The 20,521-nt window shown below is 49.1% G+C and overlaps 1 protein-coding gene across 2 annotated transcripts; it reads right to left on the bottom strand.

The window, feature by feature from the left end:
* Positions 1–3,884: 3,884 nt before the first annotated feature.
* Positions 3,885–14,733, bottom strand: FKBP8 (FK506 binding protein 8, 38kDa). Of its 2 annotated transcripts, XM_006885877.1 has the most exons (9): positions 14,638–14,733; positions 13,031–13,335; positions 7,839–8,008; positions 7,678–7,766; positions 7,265–7,485; positions 6,518–6,690; positions 5,099–5,176; positions 4,584–4,715; positions 4,062–4,148 (listed from the first exon to the last, which is right to left on the bottom strand). In XM_006885877.1, exons 2-9 carry the CDS (start codon positions 13,320–13,322, stop codon positions 4,062–4,064), a joined length of 1,242 nt encoding a protein of 413 aa, XP_006885939.1. In that variant the 5' UTR covers positions 13,323–13,335; positions 14,638–14,733. The 2 variants fall into 2 exon arrangements, with proteins under 2 accessions (XP_006885938.1, XP_006885939.1); XM_006885876.1 differs by lacking the exon at positions 14,638–14,733 and having other exon boundaries at positions 3,885–4,148; positions 7,265–7,482; positions 13,031–13,338.
* Positions 14,734–20,521: the final 5,788 nt, after the last annotated feature.

Raw genomic sequence — 20,521 nt, 5'->3', positions numbered from 1 at the left:
AACTTGGCTTTCCATTCATTCATTGTTGCACAATTTCCTGTCTCCCCCTAAATTTTTTTCCTTATTCATGGCACAAAGGATATCATTGCTGATAAATTTTTACTTTTTAAATTTTATTATTTTTTTTGTGTATGTACCGTCAAATCAGATCTGTCCCTCCTTCTCCAGCAGAGCATCTGGTGGATTCAAACCACGCACCTCTGGGATTGCAATGCAGCTTCTTGCCACTAGGCCACCAGAGCTCCAGATAAGTTTTCATTTTTGATGAAACCCAATTTTGTTTTCTCTCTTTTGTTTTTTTCCAGGAGTCTCAGCTTGGAGAAGTCAGATCAGCACCACAGACCTCACACTTTCAGCATCCAACTCCCTTTGTTACTCAACTGCTGGGTTCCAACCAGTACCTTCCTGAACTGGCCAGGGACATGGGGTGAGCACCACCAGGTGTCATCTGCACAGGTGGAGCCTGACAGGCGGGGGGAAGCTGCTGATTTCTCTTTTGTTGATGTGTCTCCAAGTTTTACTCTTAAGCTTTGTTCTAACCTTAAGAAGAATGAGAATCCCAGAACACTTGATTGTGCTCATGTACAACTATACTTGGACTAGAAAGCAGTTCTCAGAACAGAGCAAGGAAATACTGGTTCAAAATCAGAGAAGGGGAGCTGTAGGGATGCACCCTGTCTCCATATCTTTTCAACCTATGTGCAGAACAGATTGTTTAGAACAGATCATTTTTGAGGCTGGGCTTTATGAGGAGGAATGTGGATCAGAATTGGAGGAAGATTCATCAACAAACTGTGTAATGCAGATGACACAGCTCTGCTTGTCAAAACTGAGGAGGACCTGAAGTGTTTGCTGCCAAAGGTCAAGGACTATCGTCTTCAATAAGGATTGAAGCTCAACATCAAGAAAACAAAAATTCTCACCAATAGGTCAATTGGCAGCACCATGATAGATGGAGAAGATTGAGGTTGCAAACAAATTCAGCTTGCTTGGCTCCAAAATCAACACTCTTGCCACCAGCAGGTAGGCAATTTGAGGAATTCTGCTCTCAGGGATCTCTGCAAAATGCTAAAGAGTAATGATGTCAGTCTAGAGACCAAGGTACACCTGATCCAGGTCATGGTCTTCACAATTACTTGCTATGTACCAAAGAGCTGGACAATGACTAAGGATGACAGAAGAATTGATGTCTTTGAGTTGTGCTGGAGAAGAGTATTGAATATACCATGAGAACAAACAGTTCTATCTTAGAGAGTGTGAAACCAATTCTCCTTGGAGGCAATTTTTGAAGCTCTGTCTCATATACTTTGGGTACATGGCCAGGAGAGGTTAGTCCTTGGTGAGGAACATCATGCTTCAAAGTGTGGACGAACAGTGTAAGAGAGGAAGACCCCGAATGAGCTGGACTTGACACTAACTGGTGTAGGAAAGTTAGTGAGACCGGCTCAGGATAGGGCAAGGTTCAATGCTATTGTACATAGGGTCACTGTGTGTCACAGGCAACTCAATAGCACATAACAACATATGGTATGAGGTAGGGATCCTACTTCATTCCTTTACATGTGGAGGTGCTGCTATCTTGTTATGTGCCATCGAGTCGCTTGCAACTCATAGTGACCCTATGTACAAGAGCCCTAAATGCTGTTCTATCCTGTGCCAACTTTGCCGTCTCAAACACACTCATTCCCACAACCCCAATCACAGAATCAATCCATCTCATCAAGGGTCTTCCTCTTCTGCGCCATCCCTCCACTCTCTAAAACATGATGTCCCTCTCCAAGGATCAGTCCCTCTTTGCAACATGCCCAAAGTATGTCAGATGAAGCTTCAGAATCCTTGACTCCAAGGAGCATTCTGGCTTCACACTCTCCAGGACAAACCTGTTTGTTCTCCTAGCAGTCCATGGTATATTCAACACACTTCTCCAGCATCACAACTCAAAGGCATCAATTCTCTATCATCCCTAGTCACTGTCCAACTCTCCAATGCATAGCATGTAATTGCAAAGACTATAGCCTGAATCAGGCGCACCTTAGTCTCCAGCCTGACGTTGTTGCTCTTCAGTAGCCTTGAGAGTTCCCTCACAGCTGACTTTCTCAATGCAATTCGTCTCTTGATATCCTGGCTGCTGTTATCAAGAGTGTTAACTGTGGAAGCAAGTAAACTAAAACTGTTAACTATCTCAATCTCTTCATCCATACTGATGCTGCCAATTGGCCCAGTTGTGAGAATTTTTGTTTCCTTGATGCTGAGCTTCAATCTATATTGAAGGCTGCAGTCCTTGACCTTCTGCAGCAAGTGCTTCAGGTCCTCCTCAGTTTCAGCAAGCAGGGTTGTGTCATCTGCATATCACATCACTTATTTAAAAAGATGACTCTTTCCCCTAGTCACAAATCAACTGACCACAGATACTAACCAGTCACTTTTAAATGAATGCTTATGTTACTTCAAGTTTTTTAAGCCACACTGGAATGAACACCTTTGTATCAGTAAGCTGCATAATAAATGTCAATCCTAGTGGCTTAAAAGAACATAAATACTATTATTTCACAATTCCTATGGGTCACAAATTTGGCACGTTCTAGCTAGGTCTCAGGTAACTTCAGTGAGGTGTCCAGTGGGTTGCAGGTCCAAACCTGTGCAGCCACCTTTCTGCCTATGCCCAAGAGCTGGGCATTATGCAGTGAGACTGGGGGTATCCGGGCATCTGGGAGAAAAGTGTCCCAGATGGGATACAGTACCTCCCTGAAACTGGTCAGTCCATTCTCCTTAACCAGGTCCTCCTGCAAACTTCTCATACTGCCTGAGGGCTAGATAGAAATCTAAGTATAGCTGGACTATGAGGGGTCACAACTTCAAGTCACTCTGGTCTACTGTCTTAAACAGATCCTGGAGGTCAGTGCAGAGGCCCAAGACCAAAGTAGCATGGACTTCAGGGGAGCTGGGGCAGTGGCTTCATCTCTGAACTGAGAAAGGTTGGGAGATAACTCTTGGATGTCTAGTGAGGATCCTCTTCCCTGGGGCAGCAAGGCTGACAGCAGAAGATGGGCCATGGTATTGGGCTCGCTGGGTTATGTAGGTGCCACGTTCTTCCTTTTGACTTCAGCTTCCCTGGCTCTGTAGGGCCCCATAACCTGGGTTCTAGAGGAATCAGGTGGGATTAGGGGAGGCCTTGGCACCAGCTACAATTCCTCTACATACCCTCTAGGTTAAGAGGGATTCCTTTGCTGCACACTCTCAAGACTTGAACCCATGAGGTCCTTTGCTGTGGAACTGGCTGCTAGTTCTGGTAGCAGCTCCCTGCCGAGACCCTCTCAGAACCCCTTAAGCGCACTCATGGCCCACATTCATTGTCCGTTTCCTCCAAGGCTGCAACTGCAACCTTACTGAGAGAGATGATGTGAGCAGGGACCCTATTTTAAGGATAACAGGACATGAAAGATGAGTGATGATGAGTAGGGCCAGGCGTGACCTTCAAGGAGGCCTGCTTTCCTGAGCCTTCGTTTCCCCTCTGAAAAGCAGTTTGTTGTAAGCTGACAAGAGGTGCTTCCCTTTGAGAGTCCTGGCTCAGCCACGTTCACAGGGTTGTGACCCTGGATGCTGCACAAGGCCATGGAAAAAGACTGTGGAATCAATGGATTGCGAGGTGGGAGGCTTTATTTCACTGTGGAGGGGCCTGGACAGAGGGTAGCGGGCAGGACAGAAGGGGCTGGAACTCAAGGAAGGATGAGTCAGGGGAAGGGCTGCCTTTAGGCCTGTTGGGAAGGAGAAACTGAGGCTGGCTGGCTGGAGAACTGACCCAGGGGATGAAAGGGCAGGATTAGGGTCTGGGGGTTAAGGGCCCCTCCCTCCGGGCTGGACTTGGGCCCGGTCCCACCTCATTCTCCTCCTTGAGGGCTGCAGTCCCTCCTGCTTGCTGGGCTACGTGGCCCCCAAACCTTGCTGCCCCAACCTGGAGGAGAGGGCTGGGCCAGGAAGGGCAATGGATGGGGGCCGGGAGAGTTGGGGAGCGTGGGGTAGGGTCCACGGTGCGCAGAGGGGGATGGCAGCCATCTGGATTATCAGTTCCTGGCAGCAATGACCACAGAGAGGGCTACGCCCCCCAGGGCAACGGCAGTCGCTCCAAACAGCCATTTCCAAGGGATGGACTGAGGATAAAAGCAGAGAGAGGCGGGAATGGGAAATGAAGGGCAGCCAAAGCTCGCCTCTGGGACTTCAGCTCCCAACATCCTGAAGAGATATCCTAGCAAAGCACTGCCTAAGCATACCTCCCCTGCCTCCTGGTAAACCCTTACTCATAGGCCAACACCCAGATTGAATGTCTCCTTCTCTAGGACACCTCCTTTGCCCTCCAGGCATTCCAGCCTGAAGCCCACCTTCTACCTGGTACTGGTCAACACAGGGATGGGATTCAGTGTCCCAGCATCATGCAGAATGGCCAAATGCCAAAGATATGCATGTCTACAGGATGAAGAAGCCCCGATACTTGCACCAGTCTTCCTTTCCATCTCAGCCTGCACCCTCTGCCTGGTGTCCCATCTCCAGTCACACCCCCTCTCTGGGGTCTGCTGTCCGAGGCTCACCCAGGCTCCTTTCCCAGGGCACTTGGCAGGCAGCCGGCTGGGATTGCCCAGCATCTTCCGGTACAGAGCAGTCTCTGTGTTCCTCTGGGCTGCGTGCTTCTTCACCAGCTTCGAGAGCTCTGCGTGGATCGTCTGCAGGGGAGGTGGGTGTGAGGGGGCCCAGTTCAACTGGCAGTGTTGGGGCTGATGCCCTTCTGAGAGCTGGGTCACTTGGAGGCTGGACCCACTGTGTCACACAGGTCTATCAGACTTGCCACAGGAACCAAGGGCCAGGCTCTGCCCTTCTTAGTGTCAGCAAAGTGGATGGGGTGAGGTGGCCAGGAGAAAAGTCAGACCACAGATATGGGTACCAGTCATGGTAGAGGTGTCAAAGTGGGTCAGTGCAGACTGCCTATCTGGGAAGTCATGCAGGTCCCAGCTAGCTGGCTGGGGACTGCTAGGTACTCACTGCCCACATGGCACAAGCAGGCCACTGCAGACCAGAGAGACTTAGCACACACTGTAGAATAGCTTACCTTATTGGAAGGTTCCAGCTTCAGGGCAGCCCGCAGGATAGGGATGGCCTCACTATACTCGCCTTGCTGGGCCAGCACCTGTGAGAGGGACATGTCACTTGGGACCCTGCTCCTTCCCTGTATCTGTCTCAGCCTGAGCTGTAGTCCCTCCTCCCCTTTGCCCTCTTAGCTGGTCAGTGACTTGTCCTGATCTTGGTCTCAAGAGATGAACTGGACTTTCCCCAAGCTTGAGCTATGGTGACTGCACGTGGCACAGGTCAACCAATGGCAGTCCAGTCCTGGACTCGACTTGTACCACAATGAGGGCAGTTGCTAAATGGGGAGGTTGGTAGCCAAGAGCTTTTGCAGGGAGAGGGTGTCTGTCTACCCAGAGAGACCAATCAAAGAGGGGAGCCTACAGGAGAGTGTCTCACATCATATGAATGCCTGAATCCAGCTGTGCCTGAAACCCAATACTCCAGAGCTGGCACTTCTGTGAGCCATCTATACCTGCTTTTGCCCAAACTGCTTGGGTTTCTGCTACCCCTAACCAAATAACCCAAATGCAAGCAGGGCGAAGAAAGCAGACACCCTCTACTGCCCTTTTAAGCTCTTTAGAAACAGAGCAGCACTTTCCTCCATCCATCTCTGCAGAACTTTGCACAGAGCTCCTGCTCAGACTGTGCACAGAGCAGAGCGGGGTACCTCAGTACCTGTGCCTCAATTCCTTGTTTACTATACCCCCTGTTCCTTGTTTACTACACCCCCTTACAGGCTAGCTGTGAGCAGCAGAGGATGCTGGGACTCTCCACTGTGCGCCAGGCCTGTCCACAGGATAGACAAGCAGTACTGGGTACAGAAGCAAAACCTTGCCTTCCAGTGTGGGGCAGGACACAATGTGTGACAGCCTGTGGGTTGCCTGTCAGATGGTGACATGGGAAACATGCGAATGAGGCTGAAGCAGAGTGAGAGGGGGTGCTGCGCTCAGTGAGGTGGCAGAGAGGTGATCTGAGGAAGTGACATCCAAGCAGAGACTGTAAGTGGTGAGGGAGGCGTGCATGCACGCATGTGAGCAGAGCACGGGTAGAGGGCACAGTCACAGAGATGCTGGGATGGGCAGCAGCCTGGCGAGGTACTAGAGAGGACGCTGGCAGGCAAGAAGGGCAGAAAGGCAGGAGGTGAAACAAAGAGGTGAGAACAGGAGGGGGAAGATGGTGGTGACACAGTTTCCTCCGAGGGAGAGAGGAGCCATGGAGGATTATATGCAAGAGGCAGTCAGTATCAGTACTGGACTACAGGAGCAGTGTGGGAGAGTCAGAGAACCCAAGGGTCTGAGTTCAAGCACGGGCTCCCTGAAGGCCCGCTCGTGCCCTATGCCCGTCTGTCTCTGCGTCCCCACCAGCGGGAACCAGGGGCCCGCCCCCACAGAGCGGCACCCACCTTGCCCTTGCGGAAGAGCGCCTTGATGTTGTCGGGCTGGTGCTCGAGCACGAGGCTGCAGGAGCGCAGCGCTGCACGGTAGTGGTCCAGCTTCAGCTGCGAGGCTGCCAGGTTGTTCAGACACTTCACTTTCAGCTGCAGCAGCTGCTCCTCCTCTTCAAACGTCATGTCCACTGCAGGCAGGGGTCTGTCACCACGCGGTACTGGCCCCAGCCCACCCCAGGCACTTGCGGTCTAACCTCCCTGTGAGGCCACAAGGCTGACACCCATCCCAGCTGCCCAGTGTGACCTGTGAGGAGGAAGGCGGCCAGAGAAGGGGAGTTCTAACTGGCTGGCTGGCCCAGGCACTGAAGGTTGGTAAAGTAGCTGGGAACTCTAAACCTTCTTGCTAGAGAACCTGAAGCAAGCCAAGACCCTTAAACCATCAGCCACAGCTACCCTTCCCAAATTGTCATCAACAAAATGAAACCTCAGTGTTATAGGGCACAGACATCAATTAGGGTGACCTGACCCTAGTGCCACCTGTACTCTGTATACCCTACTGGTCTGGCGTACACCACAAGCCTGGAACAGCTCTTAACCTCAAGGTCAGGGGCTGTTAGGCACTTAATCTTTTTGGAATATTCTAAAACAATCCAAGCCTGAGGTGGTGGCTTGAGTTTGCCGGGCACTAAGGATAGATGGTGCAGTGGCAGAGGTGGAGGGGGGGACGAGCTGACGCAGTCATGAGGCAGGGTAGGCAGGCACCTTTGGCGCTGGAGGTGATGGCCTTGATGGCGAGGTCGTAGGAGTTGGCGGCCAGCACGAAGTCAGCCCGTTGGTAGTGGGCGTTGCCACACTCTCGCTTGCGGTTGGCCAGGGCCACGCGCTCCTGCCCCGACAGCATCTCCAGGTCAGGCCCATCTACCGCTGTCTTCAGGGTCACCTCCAAGCACAGGGCCGCGTTGGGGGGAATGTAGGGGCTCCTGCTGGGGGGCGTGGGGTGGGGGTGACACTCAGCCTTGGTATCCCCCAACCACATCCCTAGCGGCAGAGGCCCCCTCCCTGTAGAACAGGGAATAACTCAAGCCAGGACTTTAGGCCCCAAGATACAGGTCCAGAGTCCTAGCTTTCTCTCCTGTAAAATGGGTGGGTGGCGGGGCAGGAGGAGGACGTCTCACCTGCCCTGAGGGCCATAGCAGTACTTGGAGTCAGCGGTGACCATGGCGGTCTCCCCCACATCCATGAGCGCAACACTGAGGTCCAGGGCCTAGGGAGTGGGGCAGTAGAGGGTCAAGAGGGCCCGGGCCGGCCCCAGCCCCCGGCCCGCCCCGGCACCCACCTGGATGACATCACAGTCGCCCAGGGTGAACATCAGCTCTGGCTCCTCCTGCACCCTCGTGCCATTCTCCAGAGACGTCTGCAGCCAAACAGTCACCACCTGGCCCTTGACAGGGCGGCTGGAGCCAGGTGGGCCTGGGACCAGCGTCTTCTTCCTCAGCTGCCCATTCCCTATGGGGATTTAAAGTGGTGCAGCTTGTCACTGGGAAGTTCAGACAGGGAGCCAACCTCCCATCTAGCTGTGAGGCACAGACTGAGCTTTGAATGAACACTCTGCCACTCACTGGACCAGTGACCACAAGCTGCAAGCTCCTATTGCCCCATACTGGACACTGGGGCTAACAAGACCAATTTCAGAGGCCATTTACCAGAATGTAACCAAAAAAGCTGACAGCACTAATGATGTTTTAAGAAAAGTCATCACCACAACAAGATAAAGGTCAATAATCCAACAGAAAAATGGGCACAGGATATGAACAGACACTTCACCAAAGAAGACATTCAGATGGCCAACAAGCACATGAAGAAATGTTCAAAATTCCTAGCTCTAAGAGAGATGCAAATTAAAACAACTATGAGATATCATCTCACCCCAGTCAGAATAGCAAAATTTAACAGAACAGCAAGCAACAAATGCTGGCGAGGTTGTGGAGAAACTGGGACCCTTATTCACTGTTGGTGGGAGTGTAAAATGGTGCAACCCCTGTGGAAGGCGGTATGGCGCTTTCTCAAAAAGTTACAAAGAGAGATATCATTTGACCCAGCAATTTCACTACTGGGAATATACCCCAAAGAGACCATAACTGACATCCAAGCAGATATATGCACACCCATGTTTATTGTGGCTTTGTTCACAATAGCAAGGAGTTAGAAACAACCTAAGTGCCCATCAACAAAATAATGGATAGAGAAGCTGTGGTATATTCACACAAAGGAATATTATGCTGCATTGAAAAACAAGCAACTCATGCAATATTATTTAAAATGGTTGACCCTGGAGGACATTATGCTGAGTGAAATACCTTAGTCACAAAAGGACAAATACTGCACGGTGTCACTGTTGTAAAACAGGACTGACATCAGGGTTGGAAGGAGACTGAGAAAGATGGGTTCAATAACGTATACTGCATTGAAACAGATGAGGGAGAAAACTGTTTAAAAAGGATATGTGATTAGATATTTTTGTCATGACAGGAGTCTAGAGCGAAGGCTGCATAGTGGAGTGGACGTGGGAGAGGGTCTGTAAAACAATGAAAGAATTTGTCTTTTACTTTTCCAAGAGGGTAGTGTACTAGAGGGGAGGGTTGGAAGGGGAGAAAAGTACAACAATGAATGAATGAAAATGCAAAGTCTCTGTAAATTTTCATTGAAATTAATAATAAACTAAAAAAAAATAAAGTCCTAGGTGAACAAGACTACACCCATGACTACACAGGTTTGGCAGTCTTTCGATACATGTATCCCGTACCAGCTTTAAGTAGATCCTAGCATACAGTACAACAAACAGGGCACAGAGTCTGAAAAATCAGCTATATTCCAACATCATGATGCAGTGACTTAGGAGGCTTAGGGACTCAGGCCCATAGACTCAGGAGGCATTGAGGGCAATGGTCACACACAGTCTACAAGGTTCCACAGCCTATGGTGGTGAGCAGCACTGAGTCTTGTCAGTGACCACGGAAGGGGCAACTACTGCTCTCACTCTGTTCGGAGCAAAGAAAGGTGAAGACTGACCCCAGATTGGCTGTCACCACCGACTGCTCTAAAAGAGATCCCACTAAAAGGTCCTCAAATAAGAGTGGGAGAAAACTGTGGAACAAAACTCAAAATCACAAACACAGACCAGAGTCACTGATCTGACAAAGACTAATGAAACCCCTGGGACTAAGGTCTGAGTCACTCCCCAAAGCCTGGGACTGAATTCAAACCTGGTGACTCAACCTTCAGCCAAACAAAGGACAGATCTATACAGTGATCGATAACAGCAAGAAATCAACCCTTTAGAACCGTCAACCATACAAGATCAAAAGGGCAGCACTTTAAAAAAAAAGAGGCAGCATTGCAGTGGGATCAAGCTCAGAAGGGAGGGAGAGGAAATGAGAAACACAGGCACTAAGGAGGAAGAGTGCTGCTAACATGTGGGATTATAATCAGTGTCATGTGATAGAATGTGTATGAATTGTTGAATGGGAAACCAATTTGCTCTACAAACTTACACTCAAATCACAATATAAAGTGAACAAAAAGAAAGAAAAACTAAGGTCTGAGAAATGCCCATCTGCCCAGCATGGTCAGGGCCTCGGGTCAACAGCCTAAGTAGACTATGCACACGGAGCACTGCAAATGTGACTCTATCAGAGCTCTGGGTTCAGGTTAAAACAGTGCTGACAGGCTCCCCATAAACACCATCAGCCCCCAACGTCTCCTGAGGAGACCCCCTGACAGCTGCCTCTGCTGGAGTTTTCTTCCATGCCCCAAGGAGCTACCAAAACCAGCGGCCATCAGGTCAGCTCCAGCGCACAGCGACCCTACTTATGTCCAAGTAGAACTGTGCTCCATAGCATTTATAACAATTTTTCAGATGATTACCAGGCCTTTCTTCTGAGGTACCTCTGCATGAATGTCAACCTCCAACTTTTCAGTTAACAACCAAGTGCATGGACTTCACTATCCAGGGCTCCAAACACCACCTGTTGTTGGCTGCTGTACTGTCAAGTTGGCCTAGTTCATAGAGACATCACATAACATACAACTCCCGCCCCCCCCACCGAGTTTCTACCTGCTCCTAGGTCACACCCAGGATCAGCGGAGGATCTAACTGCTGTGTTCCGTAGGGTTTTCACTGGTTCATTTTTTTCAGGGGTAGCTTACCAGGCCTGTTTTCCGTATTGGTGTTGGATGGACTCAAACCCTGTTCCCAGCTGAGCCCACAAATGGAGTCTCAGAAAGGGCAGGCAATTAGCCTAACACACAGTCCTCTCCCTCCCCAGACACTGTAAAGGATCCACAAAATGGGGTCCCGATGAAGCAAGGACCTAGCCTGCGGAGCACAGGAGACCAACAACATGTGCACACTAACACGTAGTTAGTCTAGAATAGACCACGCATCTCAAACAGGTCCTAACTGCTGCTCCCGGACATAAACATGCCTGCATCCAATCTGAGACCAGTGACCCAGCAGCCCCCAGGGACCCCTGTTGCTTCAGTTCTCAGCACCAACGGCAAACTCACTGGCAGAGTTGCACCCAGGCGCTGAGGAGCAAATCAAAGCCCCTCCTGGGACTTCAGTTTCCTCAACTGGAAAACAGAAGGCTAAGTTCTGACCTCAGAGAATGGCTGCTGAAAACAGGCAGAATAAGCCTTTTTCTCAGACAAGGAGTGGAAAAGTTAAGAGTATCTATCCCTAGGGGAGAGAGAAAGCTCTGGTGGCCTAGTGGTAAGAAGCTGTGTTTCCAAGTCTAAGGCATGTGGTTCAAATCCACCAGTTGTTCTGCAGGAGCAAGACAGGCAATCTCTTCCTGTGCAATTCATTGCCCCTGAAAACTCGCTAGAAGATTATCTATGTGGGTTGGATCTGACTTGACTACACGTAACAACAATCCTTAGAAAAGAGCTTCCCACACTCTGACAGAGGCATTGGGGGACTATGGGACCTCAGGCAACTGAGCTTCAGTTTCCTTATCTGCAAGATAAGTAGGATTATGTATATCTATACAGACCATGCAGGGGGTCAGCGGAGGAGGGAAAAGAACCTCGGTCAGATGAACACACAGTGACTGCAAAATGTGTCACAGATGATGAAGATGGTACAGAATAGGATGGGGTTCAAGTCTGTGGTTCATAGGGTCACTATGAGTTAGCTGTATGTGACAGCACCTAACAACAAATATATACATATTATTACATATCATATATATAGCATATCATTCATATATAGATAAACAGACAGACGGTCTGTATTTCAAGAGATCGTAGAGGCCTGGCTCAGTATTATTATTAGCTCTGGTGGCCTAGTGGCAAGAAGCTGCAATGCAATCCTGAAGGCATAGGGTTCGAGGCCATCAGCTGCTCCGTGGGAAAAGGATGGACAATCTCCTCCCGTGCAATTAACTGCCTCTGAAAACCCACTGGGGGGGTCAGCTGAGTCAGTTCTGACTCATGGTACACAAAAGAGATTATCTTGAGAAAAAGGCCTGGCACTCATCTTTTGAGAAATCATCATTGAGAATCTTGCGAAGCCCAGCTCTCCTGACAGAAAAGGGGTGCCACAAGTCAGAATCACCTCAACAATCAACTTGGCAGTTATTATGCTCCAATATTTGTACTCATAATATTGCACTATTGTTTAGAAGCAGGCGTATTTTTTTGTTAGCAGCTGCAGTAATGTTAGTAACAACCCTGATTCATCAAAAGAGTATATGCTCTTAGTATTATGCTACAACTCAGGTCCTCAGACAGTATAAACGGGTAAGCACTCCACTAAGATACAAAAGGCTGGCAGTTAGAATTTACCCAGGGGCACCGTGGAAGAAAGGCCTGGCCATCTGCTGCTATGAGGTCATGGCCTTGAAAATCTCAGATAGCACCAGTTCTACTTTACACAGGCGGGGTGAAGTCAGTGGCAAATAACCATCACCAAGTACCACTTGCTGTAGCACCATGGACATACCACTAGTGCAGCTGACAAAACTAATGCAGCTACGTGCACAGATTTTAGCTTGACTCAGTGTCTTGACCTCCTCCACCCACCCAAATACCATTCCTCTAACATCCAATGTGGCTGGGACAGAGCACCAGGGGTCTAGCCACAGTGTGTAGACTCAAGGGCTTCTTGCCTACAAGACTTCTCTTTAGGGCACTGAGAAACACCATGAGCTGGTAGAGACCTTGAGAAAATGGGCGGTTCCTCAGACCGGCTTGACCTCTGGACACGTTTCTGGGTGGCTGCGCTTGGCAAGAAGTTACTGAGAAAATGTGATGGGGGCTGGGGACACCTGGGTGCTGCTCTGTGGCCCTCATCTGCAACAGTGAATAGGGATACAGTCTCTCATGGGGGATTTTGGGGAGATGATTAAGTGGGTTGTAAATGCCATGGCTGTGACCTCTTTTCACAGTACTAGTAGGGAAATGAGACAGCAGCCCTAGGTCAAGGTCACTTCTAAAGCTGAGCGGTTAGGGCGATCTGCTCCTTACCCAGGATGTCCAGCCACTCGTCGGGGGCTGGAGCTGGTGTGGGTTCAGGCTCCATGGTGGCCAGGAATTCGCGGGCCAGGGCCCCAGGCTGCTCTGGCTCCTCTGGTCGGGACTGCCCCATGTCTTCCAGTGGCGGCAGCTCACTCAGGTCATCCTCCTCCTCCTCTTCTTCATCCTCTTCTGCGTCCTCCACTCCATCCAGCACTTCAAAGTCCTCCAGTGGCAGGACTCTGGCAGGCAGTGAGGCGGTGGGATCCGGGCCTGCGGCAGAGGGCTCGGCACAGGATGCCATGCTGTCAGGGGGAAGAAATGGGGAGTAAGAACCCCACTAACCCTCTCCAGTATTCTGACCCACAAAGTGTCTCAGATCCTCAGTTTACTTATCTGTACAATGAACTTAACAAAGAACCTGGCTGTTGCAAGAATCTATCAATCATGTGTTTAGCTCTGGGCATGTGGCTCACTATTAGAGCTAATTTGGTCCCCTTAAGCACCCCAGCAGATGCATCACACCCCCCACAAATATACACATTTCCAGAAAAGGAAACTCAAGCCTAGAGAGGGGAAAAGTCATTTGCCCAAGGTCACAGAGTAAGTTAGCAAGGGTGAGGTTTGAACCTACAGCTCCTGAACCCTAGGATTTTGTGTGATGAAATCCCGAAAGTGGTAGTGGGATTTTTCTTGGGTGAAACGAAAGCCTTCAGAAGGCTATTTTCAAAGCCCAAAGAATTTCTCTCCTAGGCCTTCCCACCTCTTGCTATACACCCTGCCCCCAAAATTCCATGCCCTCTCATCCTGAACCCTGAAGTCTATATGGCCCCCTCCCACACCAGAAACCCTGTCTAGCCCCAGCTTGGATGTCCCTTCTCTCTCCAGGCCTCCTGACCCCCAACACAGCAGGTCCCCTGATAGAGGAGTTCTGATGCCACATTTCATGATCCTTTCTTGCCCCAGGCCTGTAAGGATCCTACAGCTTTGGCTGTGCCAAGAGGAACCACCTCCTCAGGCCTCCAGGCCCCAAAAGTCCCAGGAGGTGGGGAGTCAAGATCCTACCTCACAGTATTTACCTCCAACCCTTCACCTGTTCTGTGTGGATAAGGCTCAGGTCCCCTTTCCCTGATTCTGTCCCCACCAAGTCCCTGTGGTCTACACAAATCGGCCTCCCTCGCCCCAACTGCCGCCCCCGGCCCAGGCCAGGCAGCCCTCCAGCCACTCCCTGGTCCTATAAACACCTTGGTGTCCCCAAACGCCCCCCTCCCCATTTCACAGCGCTCTGTACTCCCCAAACACTCTCTACTTGGGCCTAGCCTCGCGTCAACTTCCCCACGGGACCCCCAATGCCCCTCCACCCATCTGACGCCACTAGTAGGGGCCCGACCCCCGCACCCCAGGAGCGCCCCGGCTTTGCGCGATTCTTGTTGGTAGCCCCCACCGGCTCTCGTAACCCCCGGTCCTCCCAACTCTGCCCGGCCGCGCCCCCTCGCCACCCAGACCCCCACGCGCCCCCAGCCCGCGTCCTCCGCCCCGCCCATCGCCCACGGCCCCTGCCACGCCGGCCTGGTCCAGCCCAGGCAGCACCCTTGGCCAGCGCGACCCTGCTGGCGCCTCAGGACACGTGCCTCTGGCTCCGGGACCCCCACCTGGGGTCCAGCGCCCCCCCTCCCCGCCCCCAGCCGCGGCCGCCTCGCCTCGGGAACCAGGTTCGGGCCCCGGCCCCGCCCCCACCATGGCCATTGGTCGCTGCTGCCAAAATAGCCTCTCCCATTGAGTCGTATGTACATCCATCTCTGGCCCAGGCACCGCCCCCTTCCTGCTTTGCTTGGCAGGACTCTCTTAAAGGAGCCACGGCCGGCGAGTGCGGAGGGGGCTGGGGGTGTCGAGGGGTAGCGGTTCAAGGTCGGGATAGGGATTCAAGGCGCAAGTGGGGCGTGGGTGGGGACCCTAAACCCTGAATGGCGCTACATGGGCCACCTCCCAGTTTCTAGCTGAGCATCATCCTGCCCATCTGCAAAATGGGGATAATATCCCTATTCAGGTAGATCACCTGAGGGGCTGTTGGACAGATTGTACTCCTTGATGTTTCCTACAAGAGCTGGACTAGATAGAGAGTCAGAGCAGTTGTGGACCTGTTGGATAACTTACCCAGACACTTTTGCCATTGCAATGTCGAAGGGTAAGCGTCGTAACCCCCAGTTAGTCCTAACTCCTAGGTTGCCTGAAGCATACAGTAAGCGCTCAGTAACTACCCGGTTGCCACTACTGACCTTACTGGGCTGCTGGAAGGAGTCCTACGTGTACACTTGCTGAACTTCTGTGAAAGAGTGATAAGGCGCTTGCCGCCCTGGAGAAGGGTGGCAGCCTCGATTACATGTGTTTATGGATTTTGTTTTGAAAAGGTGCAGATTCGGGGATACTTACTCCATCTTAACTCTGTTTATTTCCTTAGCGATATTTACCCCATTTTGGAATGACCTTGTTCATTATTTTGTACCCTATTCAAGTGGGAGGAATTGGTTGGTTTCCAGAACTCTCTAGAAGGGTGACTGGCACATATGGGCACTCAGTAAATGAATCAGACACTAACACCTCAGATCTAAGCTCCAGTGACACTTCTTCCAGGAAGTCCTCTTTGACTTCTCCAAGGCAAGGCTACATGCCCTAATTCTCTTCTGGCATAAGGAGCCTCCACTTCATAATTTATTTATTTTTATATATATGTATATATAAGCTCTGGTGGCCTAGTGGCAAATGCTGCACTGCAATCCCGAAAGCATGGGTTTGAGGCCACCAGCTGCTCCTTGGGAGAAGGATGGACAATTTCATCCCATAGGATTAAGTGCCTCTGAAAACCAGCCTGAGGGTCAGCTATGGGTCGGTTCCAACTCAACAACAACATATTTATGTTAAGATTTGATTACTCTTTGCTTCAACCACTAACCCAGGATAGCTCAAAATCCAGGAAAGGTCTGTTGGTTTTCATTTTTGTAACTCTGAGCTCTGCCCAGAACCTGTCAGCAAGCAGGCATTTATGGGAAAGACTCAGCAAAATTGTTGTGGAAAAGAAGTATGCAAACTAGCAGCTAGGAGGACTTCTGCGACATCAGAAAATGTGAGAAAGCCAGAGAAGGGACATCATATAAACTGAGGGTCAGTCCCAATCTTAAGAGACTTAAATAATTTCCTATCTATTCCTGTATGTCAAAGTTCTGACAATGGGTGAATTGTGGTAAGCAGGACCAATGACAATAATACAAAAATAAATCACATAAGATAGAGAAATAATACTAACATCAATTCTACTACTACTACTACTAGCTCCCATCAGGCAGGTGTTATACATGCCAATGGTTATGAAGCACAGACTCGCCATGTTGACCTTATAAAGCAAATCCTCTGGTATTTGTAGACCGTATCACCTTCCTGGTGAGCTGAAGCTTTTACTGTGATGATGATAATAACAGGAATCTCTTTATCTCAGTGCATTCTGAGTGGACTTTGCCTGATGTGAACATTGCACACTCATTCATGGTGGTTTATGTTTCAAATATTAAAATTCCCTCTTTGGTCACCCTTCTACCTTCTATTTTCCATATCCTCAAATTGTACATTTGTGTTTTGTACACTTGTGTTTTGTAAACAGCATAAAATTGGGTTTTGCTTTTGGATCATTCTGTGTTTCTTTGTCTTTTAACTGAAGTACTGATCTGTTTAATGCAATCATGGACATCTTTGAGTTTGCATCCACCTTCTTGTTATATATTTTTCCTCCACGTTCCTTCCCCCCCTTTCTCCCTGCCTACTTTTGGATTGGTTTAGTCAAAGCTCTGAGGGTTTTTGTGTTGGTTTTGTTTTATTTTTCTTTTTAATTGTAATGTCTTTAGAGATATTAGGAGTTCTGGTCACCTAGTCCATAGGAAGTTGTGCTGCTAGCCCAAAGATTCTCTAGCTAATCAAATCTATCTGCAGGTCCTCTCAAGAGAATGGTGGGAAATCTCTTCTAATGTGATTTACTGCCTCAGAAACATACTGACGGTTAGCTATCAGTCAGTTTTGATTCCACAGCAGTGAGTGATAAAGGTAGCAAAACATTTACCGTTTCTATAATCACAGTACTACGAAGCACTGAGGAGCAATGATTTTGAAAAATACTATATAACATGTGAGAGACTGGAGAGCATTAGGCTGAGTGAACTAACTCAGTCCCATAAGGACAAACACTGCATAAGATCATTATTATAAAAATAGAAGGATAAGTAGTAAAACATGTATGGGGACCCAAAGGGGGGGCAGTTATTAGGGTTTTTTTTACTCTGTTGGATTTAATCTTTAGAAGGTCCCATTCATCAATTTTGTGCATTTCTAGCTGTATCTGGCAGTTTTTTAATACCATAGACTGGGGTGATGGGAATAGGTGTGTCAGAGACAATAAATTGGCACGGGATGGAGCAGGGTTTAGGGCTGTTGTATATAGCGTTGGTATGAATCACAGGTCACTTGACAGCACATAACAAAAAGAAATAATATCTTCCTATGGGCATTAATTACATTCCTTACTTTTAACCTCACTTATCTTTGGCAAGACTCTTGTTACCCTTCTTTTACAGGTAGAGAAACTGAGGCCCGGCACGGGAAGTTTCACTACTTTGTTAAAGGTCACATTCAGGAAGGGCACTGTGGGCCAGGTCCCCTTCTCCACTGAGCAGACAGGAAACTAGATTACATAAATGATGCTGCTGATGAGAATAGAATGGCAGGTGTGATAAATTCAGTGGGAGAAATAAACTCAGAAAAGGATCCTACCAGTGTGGGATTAAGTAAATTCAGATTTCCTCATACATGCCTACTAATCTGTAGTGAACAATTTCACATTTTTTTTCACCAGATGAAAAGATTCTCCCTTCTAGTTGCAGCTGACTTGCTGTCTCTCTCCTCACCCCATAGCACCTTCCTACAGAATCAAAACCATTCTCAAATTTATAGTGTCTAGTAGGGTATTCACTGTTGTTGTGGTTATGTGCTATCGAGTAGTTTGTGACTCATAGCGACCCTGTGTACAACAGCCCTAAACTCTGCTCTGTCCTGTGCCAATATCACTGTCTCTGACACTCCCATCCCGATTATCCCAGTCACTGAATCAATCCACTTCATAGAGGGCCTTCCTCTCCTGCGCTGTCCCTCCACCCTCCCAAGCATGATGTCCTTCTCTAAGGACTGGTCTCTCCTTACAACATGTCCAAAGTATGTTAGATGGAGCTTCAGAATCCTTGCCTCCAAGGAGCCACCCGGTTTAACCCTTTCCAGGATGAATCTGTTTGTTTTCCTAGCAGTCCATGGTATTCTCAATACTCTTCTCCAGCACCACAGCTCAAAGGCATCAATTCTCCATCTATCCTCCTTGGTCATTGTCCAACTCTCTGATGCATAACAAGTGATTGCAAAGACCATGACCTGTAAACAAGGTAAACATGGGTTTACTTGAGTTTACTTATTAATGTGTGGTGAATTGTTTCATATGCTTATTGGGTAATCTGCCCCTGAGTATGAAGACAGAGGCATCTGGTCCCAGAACTGTGAGTCTGGCTGCTCGCCTAGTCGGTCAACAGCAAACACATATTGAGCAGGACTGAGAGTCCAGCCCCAGACCAGACTCTGGGGACACAGGCAGGCTGAGGTCAGCTCTTGCGGAGTATCAGGTTGTGTTACTTAGGAAATTGATAAATATACTGGGAGGCAAATAAAACCTGGAGATGTGGCCCAAGGCAGGATAGGGGGAGCTCCTATAGGTGGCCAGAAGGGAAGGTAGCATATGAGCTGAGGTATGGAGAGAAGGAGCCAAGTAAGGAGAACCAGGAACAGCACTTAGTAGAAGGGCCAGGCAGCACAAAAGTGTTGAGGCAGAAATGAAGTGTTTGAGGAACAGTAAAGAGGCTGGTGTGGCTAGAACAGAATAAGAGGCAAAGAGGAGAGAGCTGCAGGCAGGGAGGTCAGCAGCCAGAGACTTGGTCATGGGAATTTCAGGGGCCTAACAGGTTTGCGGACTGCAGAGCAATAGGGATCGATGGAGGGTGTATGAGCAGGAGAGGACTATAGACTAATAGACCATTTTCAGAAGTTTCCATTGCTGCTTTGGAGAACAGGAGCTTTAAGGGAAGAAACGAAGGCAGCAGGAGGCCAGGGAGGAGATTGGGACAGTGTCTGAAGTAGGAGTTGGGGGACAGAGAACTGGAAGGAGATGAATGGAGGTCAGTGGCAAATTGTATGGCTAAGCCTTCTTTCTCCTGAACCAGAATAAATGCAGTTTGGTGGCTGAGATGAGGTTTTTGGACCTGGGAGACCAAGATTTTAAAGACTCACTACTTTGGGGCACAGATTTTGGTGAGTAATTTGGAAAGAAATTAAACTTTCCTATTTGGTTAACTCTAGTGTTTTCTATCCTTCCACACACACACCACCTATACACACAATGTACCAGCACTGGATGGACAGCTCTTAGTGGGTTGAAACGTCCCATCATTTTCTATTCTCTCCTTCAACACAGAGGAAAATGTCTTCTTGTCTCAACTCCACAAAACATTCAAGGATGGCTGAGTCCACTTGGGTCCCTCCCCCAGGGATCTTCATAAGTATTTGCAAACCTCTAGGAAAGAGCCCAGAGACCAAGGGACCCATTGAGAAGTTTACTTGTTGTAACCTGTACAGAGCCTGTTGTAGCCATGGCTTTACTTGTTTCGCCTGCCCTCACCCTGCTCCCCCCCTTAGCACAGGATGTAGTTGGGCTCACTCTGTTCTTACAAAGATCAAATCCACACTGTGGTTATCGACCTCCCAGCCTTTCCTCTTAGGGTTCCTTTTGTCTGAAATGATTGACAGCCTCCTATAAAACTCCTACTCATACCTCAAGACCCCATCCAGATATCCCCATCTCTTTGTCACCTTCTTTGCCCTCACATGAGCCCTCATGTCCCATTCTTCACGCCCTTCTAGTCTTGAACCCTGTTTCCCCTGCCTCTAAACCAGTAGTGATTACCACAGGACTTGGGGATGCCTGTCCACATCTGTCTCCCTTACTTCTCCAAGGCTATGGAGAAACAGCTGTTTCTGGTCCTCAGCATATTTTGGGTTATCCCCAGCATATTGGCCATGTCCAGAGGGAATAAGGGGATGGCTTACTGAATATATTGTAAAACTGTTTATTGACAAAACAGCTATGAGATATCATCTCACCCCAGTAAGAACAGCAAAATTTAGCAGAACAGCAAATATCAAATGTTGGCGAGGTTGTAGAGAAACCGGAACCCTTATTCACTGTTGGTGGGAGTGTATAATGGTGCAACCACTATGGAAGGCCGTATGGCACTTTCTTAAAAAGTTGCAAATAGAAATATCATTTGACCCAGCAATTCCACTACCGGGAATTTACCCTAAAGAAACCATAACTGCCACCTAAGCAGATATGTACACACCCATGTTTATTGTGGCTTTGTTCACAAT

The sequence above is a fragment of the Elephantulus edwardii genome, unplaced genomic scaffold, assembly GCF_000299155.1.
Source record: "Elephantulus edwardii isolate Elephantulus edwardi_28Jun2011 unplaced genomic scaffold, EleEdw1.0 scaffold00045, whole genome shotgun sequence".
NCBI classification, from domain to species: domain Eukaryota; kingdom Metazoa; phylum Chordata; class Mammalia; order Macroscelidea; family Macroscelididae; genus Elephantulus; species Elephantulus edwardii.
Note: the sequence above shows the minus strand (reverse complement) of the source record. Positions and strands in the feature narration are given on the sequence as shown.